Source organism: Leuciscus leuciscus (genome assembly GCF_965113295.1).
Source record: "Leuciscus leuciscus genome assembly, chromosome: 25".
NCBI classification, from domain to species: domain Eukaryota; kingdom Metazoa; phylum Chordata; class Actinopteri; order Cypriniformes; family Leuciscidae; genus Leuciscus; species Leuciscus leuciscus.
In genome coordinates this window covers 9,701,964-9,719,485 of record NC_138724.1, presented here as the reverse complement: position 1 = coordinate 9,719,485, position 17,522 = coordinate 9,701,964, and the positions used below count along the sequence as shown (strand labels likewise).

Genomic DNA, 17,522 nt, shown 5'->3' with positions numbered 1-17,522 from the left:
AGCAACACCTGTGTTAGGCTAATGAATTATATTGCTTGGCGGATTAAATTATTTATTTGGTGCATTATTATTATTCATTAATTAATGATTAGATTTGAATAAATTAATTTTCAATGAGAGAGGCAGCGATAAAAAAAAAAGTCTATCCTACTGATACCAAAAGAAAAAGGCAAATAGTAAATAAAGCAATAAGTCCATAATGCTTCAAGACCATAATCAATCTGCACAGTTTTCTCCTTCCCCTGTTAAATCTCTGCTCAGCACAAACTCCAGCGGATTGTTGTCACTGTTGGCTTTAGTAAGGAGGGAGGAGACATAGTTTTAATTCCACGCCCCTCTCATGAATAATTAATTAGATACAAATCTAATGGTTATCTCCGCTGTCCGATCTAAGGATGTTTTTAATTTTATAGTTTCTTCGTGCAATGATCACAAATTCAAAGCGCTGCAGAGATATAGCGATGTTTTAACTTATTAACAGACCTAAAATCGGATCCTCTCGCTTCCTCTGGGGAAATGTGCGTGTGAGTGGGTGTGTCGAGAGAGTTTAAACTTTATGATGAGTTAAAGTTTGATCATGGCCGTGTGGACCCGCGCGGAGAAACAGGGTCATCTGGACCTGCTCCTGAGTGACCGCTGGGTCCGGGTCTCCGCGGAACTCACACGGGACACTCTCACACTCACGGCGGAGGGCGAACCGGGCGGGCCCGCGGGATATTCGGAGCACAACTCGCATTTAAGAAACGGTGTTTCCAATGGCAACGGACAGAACCGAGATGTTTTTCAGAGCCGTGGGCAATACGACAGCCCGGGTCGGTTCAACGGGACCGGCTCAGACTCGGAGTCCAGCGGTTACTGTGACCCGGCGGGGCCGGAGGGGGTTCGGAGGGTTCGGATAGTCAAGCAGGAGTCCGGCGGACTGGGAATCAGTATTAAAGGGGGTCGGGAGAATCGCATGCCCATCCTCATATCAAAGATCTTCCCCGGTTTAGCGGCGGATCAGAGTCGAGCCCTGCGCGTCGGCGACGCGATCCTGTCCGTCAACGGCAGCGACCTCCGCGACGCCACGCACGACGCGGCGGTGCAGGCGCTGAAGAAGGCCGGGAAGGAGGTGACGCTGGAGGGTAAGACGATCACTCGAGCCGCGGGGATTCAGCAGGCCCGCACGAAGCGTCTGAGAATGACACACAGTTTATCATTAATTTAGGCATTATTTTGAGTTCAAACTGTTTTCAACTAGTAAACAGTAGTTAATTTTATTCTTTTATAAGAAAGATAATTCAGGTCGATAAGAGGCCCGAGTTGCATTAACATTTGAAAATCACTTAGAGAAGTTATGAAACTTATAGAAGTACATGAATATGTATTTTCTGGTAATAAACAGATCATCTATCTTGCTCCAATAGCAGATGATTATTAATGTTTCTCCAAACATCCGGCGGGAATGTGTGGGAATGGGATATAGAGAGAGAGAGATTGACAGTTGTACTTTGTAAGTTACTTGGCTATCAAGCCGATCTTTTTTGTGAAGACATATCTCTGTTTATCGATTTTCATTATTTTTAATGTCTCCACAAAATCAAAATTTCATTTTGTTCTTTACAATTCCTATTTTTTTTAATGGAATGCTGCAGTATTTATTATAAATTATTTCTCTGCGCACACATTTCATATATTTTGTAATAAATGTGCCCTTGTTATCTTTAATTCAAAACAATTACATTAATTTAGTTTGCAACACCCACTTTCTACAATCCAATCGATTATCAATGGACAAAATCAAGTTCAACCATGATTTATTGTTGTTTGTTGATGGAAACATGGCTATTCACACCAATATCATATCGATTAGATTTCAAATCACAAGCTCTTGATTTCATTTTGACTTGTTTGGATAGGGTACAGCACATGTCAGTTTTTCATTAGTATCTTAAAGAATTTAGTAAACTATATGCATAATATGCATAACTCATTCCTAATCAGATAAGCCTAGACCACCACAGTGCTACAGAGATATGGAGACTGGCGGTGAAATATGTGGAACAGGTCCACATGAGATGGCTCTGCTCACAGTCACACATACATTATCCTCTGTGGCACTGGCCTAATTAAAATCGGAATTATATTTGATGGTCCTGGTGGATCTAATGAGATCTTAAAATGGCTTAGAAATGATCCCATGATGCTGCACAATACCAGTACTGGAATATTCCACTGGAAAACTGAAAAAGATGTGCATTTACAACATCGACATTATTACACTGAGGTGAATCAGCAATAAGTGATTAATTCAGCTATGATTAGTGAGAAGAGCTTGCAGAAGGAATAGGATACTGACACATACTATAATTCTGAAATGAAGAGAAATATATCCAGCCATAATTAGCAGCTTTCAATAAAAACATAACCCAGTGCCACGCTTGATAGTTCAATAATCACTCTTCTAGGGTTTGAACTCGCAACCTTTGGGTTATTGACCTAATTGGTTGCAAATAGGTGTTGTTGCTGCTAAATCTTTTTTTTTTTTTTTATCTTTTTTAATTGGAGGGGTTTTAATCTGACCATAGGGTTTGAAAGTTTTTCTTTTAAACAGTTGTGAAGTAGCTTTCTTGCTGCTTAAAAATTATATTTTTTTCAGGCAATGTAATGCTCATGTTGCCAGAAATTGGTCATTATTATTAAAAGTAAATGGCTTTGCCAGTGCAAATTGCTGTCCGTGTGAATGCACACCATAGTCCACCCAAAATTCATGAAAATCATTTACTCGGTCATGCACATTTACTTCAGGAGAACACAAATGAAGAATTTGGTAAAATGTTTCCATCTATGAAACACCAGACTATTGATGTTTGTAAAAGCACATACAGCCAGCCTTATTCTTGTCCTGCAAATGCTTGCACGCATTCATCTATCCAAACTGAATTCCTCAAATGTCTTTGGCCCAGCCAAGTGTTTTTCTGCTCAAGTATCATTAAGAAGCTATGTTCGTGTGTGTGTCTGTGTTTTTTCTTCTTACAGTCCTGTATGTCCAAACTTCTGTAACAATTAGCTAAATGCATCAGCTTTCCTAACATTTAAATATAATGTAAGAATTCAAGTATTTTATGTTAACTTTAATTTAATTAATTACTTTAACTTCGGATTTTAATGTGACTTTTGGATCTTCCTGGTAAATGTTAAGCTTTCCAATACATGCAAACGCACACAAACACAGTCGTACTTTACATCATTAAAAGTAAGTAGAAGGACATTCTGTAAAAAGAAGCGAAGTAAAGCAGTTTTAAGGAAGTAATGCAATATTGTAACACATTCAATTTAAAGGGTTGGTTGAATATGATTTCACTGTTCTAACTTTAGTTAGTGTGTAATGTTGCTGTTTGAGCATAAACAACATCTGCAAAGTTACAATGCTCAAAGTTCAAAGCAAAGGGAGATATTTGCTTTTAAAGAAAGTGCTTTTTAAGGACTACAGACTACACGACATTCCTCCCGAGTTAGTGACATAACTAACCCTAAAATTGACATAAACCCCGCCCCCGGGAATGTGATTTAAAGATTATCAAGACAGAATATGCTAATCAATGACTAGAAGATAACTACACATAAGCTACATAAATTCACCAACTAACCATTCAGAAATGTTGTCTACATGTTGTCACTTCTTCTTGAGTCTCTCCATCTTTCTGACTTGGGTTTGAACATAAAAGGCTAAACATTTTTGAAATTTCCAGTGCATGTCTGTGAGGTAAAATGACACAAGCTGTTGAAGCTCCGCCCTCTGTGCCGGGAGCAGCAGCTCATTTGCATTTAAAGGAACAGACACAAAAACGGTGTGTTTTATTATAAAATGCTATATAAAAATATCTATAATAATATTTTGAGCTAAAACTTCACATACACACTCTGGGGACATCAAAGACTTATTTTGCATCTTGTGAAAAGGGCATTATACCACCCCTTTAATAGTAACATACCCCAACACTAGGGGTGTAACAGTACACAGAAGTCACGGTTCGGTACGTAGCTTGGTTTTGGAGTCACTGTTCAATACGAGTTCGGTACAACAGGAAAAAGCAACAAATCCCCAATGCTAGGTTTCTTTTTATTTATTTTGTACAGACAGTAGTGCAAATTACAGTTTGTTCCACCTAGCGGCATTTAGTCCCCCAATGAGGTAGTTGTAGGAACTATTTGCTTGTCTTTATTTCTTATTGTATAGCTTATTATACTTTAAGTAAGGGATAATGAACATCCAGCCGGTTGTTCTCTCAGAATAAACCCCTGACCGGGTGATGAGGACCCCGACGCGAAGCAGAGTTCAAGTTCAAACTAGACGGACATTTAAGAGATACATATACAGTCTTACCACTTAATACACAGCATTTCCCCACATAAATAATTATGGAGATAAGGGATCTTGATTTCAGATTAAACTGTTTTAAAATTGTACCTGTTTGTTATCCTATAATCCAACAGTGTACAAAACAATAGTCACAAAATGGCAGCAGCTGCATTTGTATGAAACGAGAGAGCGAGTCCACAATATTGGATGGCATAATTAAATAACTTTACACAAAATATTGATTTGACTGGGTTTTAATATTTTATTAGCTCACCAAATGCAAAACTTCCATTAAGAAAAACCGTTTCTAGCAGGCGTATAGCGCTGCTGACTTCAGTGACCCGGATGAGCTTGCGTTTCTGTTTTCAGCGGCTGTTATCTGGGAAAAACATACCGCTGGATGGCGCGATTGACCAATCAGAATCAAGTATTCCACAGAGCCGTGTAATAATAATGGATGTTGATCATTAAAACTGACATTTAACAAAAAGGGTTGTGCCATTTAATTTTATTATACATGTCCACAGTGAAGATAATCAGAGATAATCAGTGGATTGCCTGTGAATATTTGTCGTCTGACTGTATACACCGAACCTTGACATCTGTACCGTGACAGTTCGGGACGAATACATGTAACATTACACCCCTACCCAACACTGAATATAAATATATTTATTCCTAATATCTTTATTATTAATCTGTATAGTATCTTTATTGTGTTAATTTCTTTTATATGTTTAAAATAAAAAAATTCATGAAATGCACCGATTTTTATCAAACATCCTCAATATAAATATCCACATCCTTCCAAAACTATTTTTAAATCTTCCAGAACATGCTTGACATAAAACCAAAAACTAGATTTGAAGTTTAACAATATGATTTGACGTTGTTTCACCAAACTGCTCTCTATTGGTTTAGAGGATTTTTTTCTCCAAACATCCCTCTATAATTCTTTTTCGATCGTAGCTTATTAGTGTCGTTTTTCCATATTCATGCATGTTTCTTTAGTGTTTTAATGTGTCAATAAACTTTAAGAAGCAGCTACAATATGTTTATATAATGCAGTATGTATGAAATGGATTAGTGTGTGTGTGTGTGTGTGTGTGTGTGTGTGTGTGTGTGTGTGTGTTATTAGCCCAGGGCTGTACAGTGTAACCTCTATGTGACGAAATGAGAGCCTTGTCAGTGAATGCAGTCTTTTTCTTTTGGATTTTCCTGATAGTGAACTGTCAGTTAAGGCTGTTTGTTTTGTGTGCAGTGAAGTACATCAGGGAGGTGTCTCCACTCTTTAAGAAGTCCTCAATGAGTGCAGATCTGCCTTGGGATGGACATCTTCAGTCTCCAAACCTCAGCGGCAGCGACGAGTCGCCCAAGAGCAGTGTAACTCGTGACAGAAAGGTCATCCCGCTTAAAATGAGCTTCATCAGCCGAAACCTCACCATGCCTGACCTGGAAAACAGGTGTGTGTGTGTGTGTGTGTGTGTGTGTGTGTGTGTGTGTGTGTGTGTGTAAGTTTACGAAAGTAACCAAAAGCAGCATTGTGTTCCTGGGTTTGACTCTGTCATTTGGATTTGAATCTCATAAAAACATTTCCAGTTTATGTTTCACACCGAAATGAACTCTAGCTTGCTGTAAATTATTAGTTCAACCAAATATTATTCATGATATTACAATAATGACAGTATTTGCTTATAAAAATAGTGAAATAAATACATAGAAACTAGGGTATTATTTTGTACATTCAAAAACATCGAGACTCAACTCATTACTTTCAACCTGTTTTGTACAGGTTGCTGGAGCTTCACTCTCCGGACGGCCAGCACACTGTGGTGTTGCGGTGTAAAGACGGGGCCACTGCTCACTCCTGGTTCACGGCCATCCACACAAACATTGCTGCTCTTTTGCCACAGATGCTGGCCCACATCAACTCCTTCTTGAGCAACCCTAGCGCCAACACACACTGCACGCTCAAACACATCGGCTGGCTGGCAGAGCAGGTATCTCACACACACACATTAAGGGTTTTCCTGTTAGAACAGTGTTGTGTTAGCGCCCCCTAATGCTGGGTACACACCAAAAGATTTTTTACATCTTATAAGATTTTCAAAATGTGACAGACCACAAACATGAGGACAAAAAATCCTAGATTTAAGCGTTTTGCTCCTATAGTGTGTGGTGTGCCATGATGTGACAAAGACAGCACACCACACACAAACAGATTTTCAACCGGAGTCTCGACTATGAACACAGGAAATCTCGCAAAATATCGTGAGACTTCAGAATAAGCATGACGGACGATATGCAGGAAGAAATGGCGATAGTGTTTGGAATGATTTTCACAGAAAATTCACGTGAAAAAACCATTGTACCTACCATTATATATAACCTTTTATACAGAAATATATTCATTCTTTATTGTCTTTATTTTTTATCTTTTTTTAAATTGATTTTAAGAATTATACAATTACAGTCAGGGGGGTACAAAGAGTAAAACCGATAAACAAACATAAAAAGACATATACATAAACAGTGACAAACTTAAAAGTTAAACAAAAATTTGAAAATGTTTACAGATTGAAACGCACTTTGCAGCTTTCTTATTTTTCAAACCCAATATTGTGTTTAGGTATTGTAAAATTTCTGCTCTTAAAATGAAAAACAAAGGCTTGTTTCCTCGAAATTTACACTTATGAATACTAAATCTTAACATTAAGCTTCCTGCAAGTGTGTGTGTGTGTGTGTGTGTGTGTGTGAGAATGGCCGTGTCTTCCATCATCTCGCTTTCTGATTGGATATTGTTTCGTTTCACGTGATAATCTCCAGAGCGTGCGCGTGTTTGTCCTCGGAGTTCCCCCCACACATCAGGATTTCTGATCGTAAATATTAAACATGTTTAATATTTACGATTCGCGATCGGAGCGGCTCCGACGTTCTTCCGAGCAGGTTCGGACACTCTTAACACACCTCACACCAAGGGAAAATCTGTTAAAATAATCTGTTAAACCATCAAGATAATCGGGACATAGCTAGGATTGTCGGAAGGGGAGAAATCGGCCCAAAATCAGCCCGATTATCTTTTGGTGTGTACCCAGCATAAGTTAATAACTAATGATCTTCGCAATGGAAGTGAATCAATCAATCAAAAAATGTACTTTAGCTGGACAATAACTTTATCCTAGAGCTGTTTTAAAGCCTAAACAATCTGTTACAGTAATTTCCTATTATCTCTGTAAAGCTGCTTTGAAACAATCCATATTGTTAAAAGCGCTATATAAATGAAGGTGACTTGACTTAACTTGACACATTTACACAGAATGTCTCTTGCATTCTGAGGTCAATCATGACATGCAGCTCAAAAAACATGTGAAGTAAATGGTCACTTTACCAAACCTTTTGTGATCCTCATTAACATGTACAAATAATAGCTGATGCAGTCTAGTAAATGTAAATATTACATTTTGGCTTCTTTAACTCTTTCCCCACCGTATTCACAATGGCCCCCAGAATTTTTTGTTTTATGAATATGTAAACAGTCAATGTTACAAAAGAAAGAACAGCATAGAACCTTTTTTTCTAGCTTCATTTGTTCTTTTTTATTTATTTATCTACACTTGAATGTGGGTAAGTTTCATATAAAAGCAAAACAAAACTACATTTCAAAGCTGAGAAAATCGTATTTTTGTCAAAGACTTCCACCTGGTTCGGATTCAGAACGATGATGAAAACATAGATTGAGTAGATCAAGTCCATCAACAAAAGCTTGCTCCGTTGTGCATCTCTTTGTGTGTTCGACGTCTTCCTCGGTAGAGGTGGGGTATGATCAAAATTCTGTTTCACGGTATAGTCATTTATATTTGTAGTTATTCTGGAAAATCGACAAAAAGGGCTTTATATAGGACTTAATCTCAAATACTTTAGAAATGAAATTACTTCACCTTGTTTGATCTTTCTTTTACTCTGTAAATTATTTATTTGGTAAACTATATTGATAAATATAGTAAACGAAACACACTCAACTTTTAGATGAACTGCCCTCAACTGATTGATATTAAATACAACTCGTAGGTGCAATTAATCTTTAAATAAAGTGTTGCTGAATTATTTTTAAATCTCATGTTCTTGTTTTACTTCATCAATCAGTTTATATTATGTAATTATTTTTATATTAAACTAGTCTATTCTTATCTTAATAAATGACATTTACTCCCTTTTAGTTTTGTAGGATGTTAGTAATGTTAGTAATATTGTTTAAATGTGTTCCCCGGTACAGTTCTTCTTATTATACTGCGTTTTTAAGGGGCTTGTCTTTTTTTTGGTGATAAATGGCAATCTTTCACCTTTCACCATGAGAGGGAAGAGTTCAGAATTAAGTAGAAGGAGCTGAATGCAAACTGAACAGCAGCTTCTGTTAGTCTTGGACTAAGTAGTTTAAAATTATACACACCTTGTAACTGCATCATTATTTTACTGTAACCCTGTGAGGACTGACACACCGCCGCTCAGCCTTTCATATTCGCCTTTGTGTGAGTGCACACGCGTGTCTTTTGCATCATTAAAATGCGATTGGTTAATTTGAGTGTCAAGTTGAGAGGTGTGTCGACTCAAAGGAAGATCTTATCAGCTGGTTCCAATCAGTGGCCGACTGGAGTTAGAAAAATATAATACGCGCTGTTGCATTCTCAATATTTAATTATTTTGCCTCAGATACATGATTATGGAAGTAAAATAAGGCCAAATGTTTTTGAAACAAAAAAGCTTGTTGAATTGCACTAATAAAAAAATAAAAAAATGCATTGTAATAAAGTGCTTGCATTTTAATGCATTGTATTTTTAGGGCTTGCATTTTTATGGGCTGAAATTCAACATTGTTTAAGCTGTGAATATCTCAATTCAAAACATTTCACACACATTTTCATTATTAAAAATTCAATAATCCATACTCGCCTTTCAGATTTCACTTGCAAAATATTAATTCTGTTTAGAAATACAACCTATAATATTCGACAGGCAATTTTCGGTCAATTTTATTTCGCTTTGTAAAAAAGCAGTAGAGTGTCAATGCATGATCTCCGTAGCATCATGCCTGACGCCTACATGAACACTTTACAGTTAGTTTTATGATGTAAGTCATTCTTCTCAAATGCTATTGAGGTTAGAAACGTGTATGTCAGTGTCGTATGTAACTTTAGAGACGGTCTCTAACGAACTGTTTCGTCAGTATATCACTGGGAAACGCTAAGCATGAAACTTTGCGCGTTAAATTCATATTTAAATAATATGCTGAGCTGAGCACGCATCGCATCAGATTATAGATTTATTTAATTAAATCACAGCCTTTTGCAATCTGATGACGGCACCTAGCCAAATCATGCTTTCAATTTTAGTTTGTTTGACATGCTTTGCCAAAGCAGTAACAAAAAACACTACATTAGAGACCTTTTATGTTATTATGAGAAGTTAAAAAATATTTTCGGTCCATTATGAAACTTTTGAAACCAGAGTCTATCTAATGAATGGGAAACACGGGTGTGTGTGCCGGTAAAGTTGGATATACCGTACTTATATATCCACATTTTTTTATTTAAAGCTGTGCGATAATATATTTGCATATAGTAATGTTCCAAGCAAGACAGTTGCCTAGTTTACAGCATTAGTTGAGAGATATTTTTTTCCTTTGCATATGGAAACTGTATGGATTATGAATTCAGTGGCTGATTGTTGTGTTTGTGTTTAGCTTGAGTTGGATGGCGGGCGGCATCAGCACAGATGTGTCGTCATGGCGCTCACAGAGAAAGACATCTTGCTGTTCCAGTCAGTGCCGTGGACGTATGAGAACTGGACCTCTCCTCTCTTAACACACCCACTACTCGCCACACGGTAAAACTCTAGCTTTAGCAAAGTTTTAAGCATTCGTAATTTAGTATTTCCACCCTATCTGTGACCCCTCCATTAAAACAGGCTACTTAACATCTTTTTTTTTTAAATTGTCTTCCCGGCCTTTTATTAAAATATAAATAAGTTTAGCCTCTGAATAAACTCACACTGCTCTGCCTCGGCTGTTTTGTATTTGGTTCTGTCTACAGGCTAGTTCACTCAGGCAGCGTCCGCAGTTCTCCGGCTCTGGGTGGAGATTTGGTGTTTGCTACACGTACAGGCACAGGTCGAGGGATCGAGTCTCATGTGTTTCGTGTGGAGACACACTGGGATCTGTCCACATGGACACGTGCACTGGTGCAGGGTGGACATTCGGCTGCTGAACTCATCAAAGAGGTTTCCATAGGTGTGTGTGTGTGTGTGTGTGTGTGTGTGAATATACAAATAAGAAAGGAACTGACCAGTTTCCTTTTTTATTTTGACCTCATAGTAATAATAAAGCTCGATCTTCTGGTGAAACTGACATACTTCTCTCTGGTGACATATGCAGGACTTCTCCAATCATTTAGTTCACTTAAACCCCGCCCCTGCAAGCTTGTTCATATGCCTCAAGTTTTGAGTGCAACACCCACATCTTAACATCCAATCAACAGCAGCCTCGGTTGAAATGTTAATAGGTTAATGTTTATTTAGTTTTGATTGTGGTTATGATGGTTAATAAATGTTCACTGTACCATATCATACCAATTGCACTGAAATTATGCAGTTTTTAATCACAAAACTTTTTGTAATTTAACAATTAATGAATGAATGAATTAAAAGACAGAGAAAATGCTTTTAATTAATTCATTATTTAAAATGTACTTTTAATGTTATACACTGAATGGATATTAATCTTACAAGAACCAGAATAAAGTGTAAGTCACTTTATTTTGGTTCTTGTAAGATTAATATCCATTCAGTGAGTACAACATTTTAAGTACATTTTATTGAGAATTCTGTCCAAATTCAGTCCAAATTCATTCCTGTGGGATGTTCTGTAACACTTGTCTGAGTAACCATGGGGCTTAGCACCGGGATAACTGAGTGGGAAAAAAGCTGGATTGAGAGATCTTGCTGTATTTGCCTCTTATTTTCCTGTGGTGTGGAACAATAGCTGGCTGGAGGAAATGTTGGAAATGTCGGAAATATTTAGTGTTTTCCTTCCTGAGTTCCAGCCAGGCAATAAAATATAGTCAGTCACATTAATTCACCCTCTCATGGTTCATATCTGTGTATGTTTGTCTGCACTCCTCAGGCTGTGTGTTGAACGGACAGGACGTTTGTCTGATCCTGCATTATGACAGAGGTTTCACCGTGACACGGGAATCTGGTGAATCTGTGCTGTTTCACTTCCCCTATGAGCGGCTCAAAATGTCTGCAGATGATGGAGTCAGGAAACTTTACCTGGACTTTGGTGCTCCAGAGGGCGAAATGGTATGACATGAAATATCATATTTACCTGTGATGATGTCATGAGATGGACATACAATTCTGAAGTCCCTAATGTCATTAAGAATGAATGTCTGTGGGTCTACTCTGACTTCTGATCTAATGAGAAATATATAATATATTTAGGGGTGTAACGGTACACAAACATGACGTTTCGGCACGGATAGGCATTTTTACTGCTTGATAAATATAAGCAGCACAGCACAACGGTTCGTATGTTCACTGTCTGTAAATTATGACCAGAAATTGATAAATATTAAGTCTGCTGTTTAAATCAAATAAAGAATCAATGTAGAAGAATAGTTATTATGTGCAAACAGCGGGAAACTCTGTATATTTATGCAGTGTGCACATGTCAAAAAATCAATTCTGATTTGAAGCTTGTGACATAACCCGCACATCGACCCGATCACTTGTTTAGCGTTCATGTAAACACTACATTCAGATTCATCAATGGGAATGAATTCATGTTGTCATAAACACTCAACAATCCTAAGCAACTTGTGTTTTTGTTGTTGCTCACTCTTTTTTCTGTTTTCTGCAGCAACTGAGCACTTTTCATATTCTTTATCCTGGCTGAAGCACTTTTGTTTCAATCTATAAGAATAATATAATCAACATATGTTATAGTTTAAAGTTAAAGATATTAATATTAATAAGTTGAGAGTCTTATGTTTATTTGACAGTGATTTCACATTTCTTGTTTACGGCTAAATACAAATAGAAGATTAACATACATTTATTTGTACCATTTTTATTTCTAGAATATGATATAGTTTTATAGGAGGAGGTTTCAGAGACTTGGCAAATTCATTTTTCAGAAGTTTGTAGGTACAGACATTCGTTGTGGACGTTCTTGGCAGTTTTTCTGAGGCTTTTATATTGTTCATATCGATATCGGAATTGTACCGTATCGACCGAAATTAAGAAATATATCGTGATATAAATTTTGCCCGTATCGTCCAGCCCTACTCTAAATGCATCCTTAGTTTCCTGTGCAATGAAGGAAACAACAGATGGATCCTTCGCGACCTTGCCTATCCCAAAATTCATCACGCACCAGTGACGACGGGATGTTTTTTGAGAGAAATTGCCTAATTACTTGTTTAAACATCAGTATTGTTTCAACTTATATCTGTATTTAATCTAAATATCTAATGATACAAATGTAAAAATAAAAACACCCTTTAAATTAGTTCAAATGTTGACTTATATCTTACTAAGATGCAATTATATATAGTTTATACTCTATTATATACAGAGATGGACCATGGTGAACATATTTAGACAGTTTGTGAACCTCTGTTTTGTTTTCAGAGTTTAATATAGCTTTCAAAAAAGTCCAGTACAAACGCTACAGTCACTCATCGAGGGCAGCTGACACAGTTGCTAGGCGACAAGAACAATCTTCTGTAGGCCAGACCGTCCCATTTAACAACGCTTGTTCCGACCTTCATGGCCTTCGAAGTCTGCTTCCTTTAAAGAATGCACTATTAAATCCAAACTGGGACACAGCTATAGTCTTACATCCATTTTGACATGCTTTTCGTCAAATTAATGTGTTTTATAAAAAAGCTTTTGATAATTGTTTTTGACAGCATGGTCTGAATATGATCAGAGCCAATTATACTGAAAAATGAATGAGCTGGATATGAATCTAGGATAAATTTGAAAAGTGTATTTATTTATTTATTTGGAAAATTGAAATCAAATCATCTTGAGAGGATATAGTTTTTTTTTTAGCCCTTAGGATTCAAAAGTTATTAGCATTAACATGAGAGCTACTTTGGACAGTTGGTGGTGCTAGAGGGATTGAGTTAGATACTCCAAATTTGCAGTGGTTAATGTTGATACTGCACATAGATTACGCTATATGGTCAAAAGTATTGGGACTCTTAATTTTTGAATTTAGTTGTTTCAATCAAACCCATTGCCCGTGGTGCTGTGATAAGATGCCACCTGTGCAATAAGTCAGTTTGTGAAATTTCATCCCTGCTAGAAATTCCACGGTCAACTGTGAGTGATATTATTGGACAGTGGAAGCATGTAGTAACTACAGCAACTCAGCCACAAAGTAGAAGACCACGTAAAGTCACAGAACGAACTGGTCATCGAGTGCTGAGGCGCATGGTGCGTTAAAGTCACCAAACTTTCCAAACTTTTATTGGCATTAATATCAGCACAAAAAAACTGTGAGGCGGGAGCTGCGTGGAATGGGTTTCCATGGTCGAGCAGCTGCATGAAAGCCTCACATCAACAAGTTCAATGCCAAGCGTCAGACGGAGTGTGTAAAGCACATCACCACTGGACTCTGGAGCAGTGGAAACTTTGAATCACGCTTCTCTGTTTGGCAGTCTGAATGGTCTGGGTTTGGCGGATGTCAGGAGAACGTTACCTGCCTCACTGCATCGTGCCAACTGTACAGTTTGGTGGAGAAGAGATTATAGTGTGGGGCTGTTATTCAGGGGATGGGTTAGCTTAGGACCCTTACTTCCAGTGAAGGGAATCTTAATGCTTCAGCATGCCAAGACATTTTGGACAATTATATGTTTCCAACTTTGTGGGACAGTTTGGGGACGGCCCTGTTCTATTCCAGCACGTGTCCCAGTGCACAAAGCAAGGTGAATAAAGACATGGTTGGCTGAGTTTGGTGTGGAAGAACTTGACTGACCCACACTGAGCCTTAACCCCATCCAACACCTTTGAGATGAACTGGAACGGAGATTGCGAGCCAGGCCTTCTCGTCCATGATCAGTGTCTGACCCCTGATGCTCTACTGGATGAAAGGGCAAAAAATCCTCACAGAAACACTCGAAATCTTGTGGAAAGCATTCCCAGAAGAGTGGAAGCTGTGATAGCTGCAAAGAGGGAAACAAGCCCTCCATATTAATAATGTCTATGTATTTTGAATGCAATGTCATTATTGGTGTAATGTTCAGGTGTCCCAGTACTTTAGTCCATATAGTGTGTGTGTGGACTCATAATCAACATTTCAAGATGAATTTAGATGAATCGCATGTCATAGGATATCACAGGACAATTTCAAATGAATGTGAAGATATCATTTGCAGCTCAAAGCTTTATTTACCTGAAGCATTTATCTTAAGGTCCTTTTCATTTTATAATTTATTTCTATAATATGTTATAATAATAATATTAAACTTTATTTTATATAGTGCCTTTAAAGCAGTTTCTCAAGGCACTTTACACAATCAAAAATACAAAGAGAGAGAGAGAGAGAGAGAGAGAGAGAGAGAGAGAGAGAGAGAGAGAGAGAGAGAGAGAGAGAGAGAGAGAGAGAAAAACAGATAAAAATACAAAGCCTAAAAATGCTTAGATTTTGTCCACCTTTAATATGAGAAGGAAGTGCATTCCAGAGTCTAGGAGCATCGGGTGAGAACGCCCTCCCGTACAGATCGCAAACCAAAATGTTTTGTAGAAAGGAAACTAAAGTAAAGGACTTTTTTATCGTTTTCTCTTTTGCAGGTGTTTGAGCTTCACTCGGGGCCGAAGCCTGTGGTCTTCGTGCTTCATTCCTTTCTCTCCGCCAAACTGGCTCGCTTGGGACTGCTCACATAAAATCTACAGGAAATGATTGAGGTTCATTTATTTCTTTGCTTTATTGACAGCTACTATTTTACTCAAGCAGTGTTTTCAGTTCCACTTGTCCTCTAGCCGACACATTTGTTCAGTTGTTGTTGTTGTTGTTGTTGTTGTTGTGTGTGTGTGTGTGTGTGTGTGTGTGTGTGTGTGGCTTTCTAAAGCAGAATACAATCTTATTTTCCTCTGATCAGGAACACCAGTCGTGCCTTTTCATCTAGAGTCAACAAGCTTTTACAGATATTTTTTTGAGGCTTAAGGTCACAGTAAAGCTTTGCAAAATAACCAAAATGAATACTATTCTTGTATTATCTATGTTGTTTTTCATGTAACTCTCTTGTATTTATGTTTATATGTATTGCATGGCAAAGACTGTTACATATATGTGTTATAATCTTAATGAATGTCAATTGAATATGGCAGTAACAGACTGCTGTTCCTGCAGAAATGAAGCTTTAAATACATTCTCTCACTGACCAAAAATAACCTCCCTAAAGTTAAAATTCTCCTCTATAAGGTGTTGAATAGGATTGAGTTCAGAGAATATTTTGAAATCAATATAAAGTATAGGAATGTTTTATATCTGTTCTTTACATTTCATGAATTTTTTTTTCCTCATTTATGACCAAACCAGCTCTAGGCCTTGATAAGTTTTGTCCTTTTCCACTGTACATTAATGTACTGCTTCTTGATCCGCATTAGATAAGTGATTAGTCCTCATTACGGGATTCCCAACTCACTAGAAATCTGCAAATATCAGCGCATTTTCTGATTTCCATGTTTGGAAATGTGAAGAAAATGAATGAACTTTGAAGTGAAAGAAATCATGGAGAAATTATTTCTATAGTAAACTGTATTTTTTTTTCTAGATATAATTAGCTCTTAAACAACTTAGCCTTTTGTGAGTACAATCTTTATCAAACAAATTTTAATCGTCCAGTTATCATGCAAGACTGAAAAGGTCGTGGGAATTCGTTGGTCCGAAGGTGTGGCGACCATGCTATTAGCACTGATATGTGGTTTGTTTTGGCAAATTCGCTTCGTCTTATCAGTAATATCAATTATAGCATCACTATATATTCTTTATTAACATATTAGCTTTTTATGTAATGCATGTAATGCAAACTGAGTTAGAGCTCATTATCTCCTATAGTAACCAATCTTTTCAGCCTTTAGACTTTGTAAAAGCAACCAGACGCCATATTGGGGCAGTACTGAAAACATGCCTTCGAAACCTTCATTGCATTAGATGGCATGCAGAATGGAGGCAGTATGTTTTTGTAGGAAGAGAATATGAACAATATGACAATGTATAGAAGTATTAATGTCTTTTAGATGATTGTATGAACCACATTCCTTCACAACCGTTGCACAAGGTTAACAGAAGCAATATTTTAGCACAAGAGTCACTCCACAAGTAAGATGGTTAGGTCCTTTTTCTTTTCTTTTTTAAAGGACCACTGATACAACCTCTGTGATGTGTTTAAGTGCCCTTCAACTTTTATAGTCTATTGTACGTACTAATACAATAAATATTTGAAAATGAGAGGTAGTGAATTTGTAAAAATTCAAGTGAATTCTTATTCACACGGAGATCTTCTTGGTTTCTTCTAATGTGTCTATTAAAATAAAAGATGACACTTTTGGCTGTAATTACTGATTTCTTTTTCGCTCTCTGAGGTTGGTGATCCGACATAGTTTTGGACATCTTATGTGCTGCCTCATTATTTTCATTAATGTAATGATGTCAGACCTCTTACTGAGACCCATTGCTTTGTGCATTGTCTTAACTATGAAACTGTGTTAAAAACACTTGGCCAGGTTAATAAATTGCACTTGTGTAAGTGATATGTTTGGACTTGTCATCAGCCTAATATTTGACATGACAATGAATGTACTTTATAGACCCATAGATACATGCCTCATTTCATTATTTGTGTAGGGGTTTGAGTTGATAGATTGATTCTTCTTTATTTTGAGGAAATGTTTAAACCAAAGTTCACTTGTGGCAGCTTGCAGTACACAATCAAATGCAAAAAAAGCTAATTTGTTTGTGCGTGTATGATAACTCAAAGCCTGTAACCAGAAGCTATGCATTATGTCTGTATGTAGATTTCATATATAAATAAAACATCCTAATTAAATGAGTGATGTATTCAATTCCATTACATGACATAACTTTTATATTATATCATATTATATTATATTATAT

At 37.1% G+C, this 17,522-nt stretch overlaps 1 protein-coding gene across 1 annotated transcript; it reads left to right on the top strand.

Moving 5' to 3' along the window:
• The first annotated feature begins 352 nt into the window (after positions 1-352).
• On the top strand, positions 353-17,454 carry sntb2 (syntrophin, beta 2). The gene is made up of 7 exons (XM_082160471.1): positions 353-1,124; positions 5,604-5,805; positions 6,135-6,342; positions 10,080-10,222; positions 10,429-10,625; positions 11,517-11,695; positions 15,197-17,454. Exons 1-7 carry the CDS (start codon positions 578-580, stop codon positions 15,287-15,289), a joined length of 1,569 nt encoding a protein of 522 aa, XP_082016597.1. The 5' UTR covers positions 353-577; the 3' UTR covers positions 15,290-17,454.
• Positions 17,455-17,522: the final 68 nt, after the last annotated feature.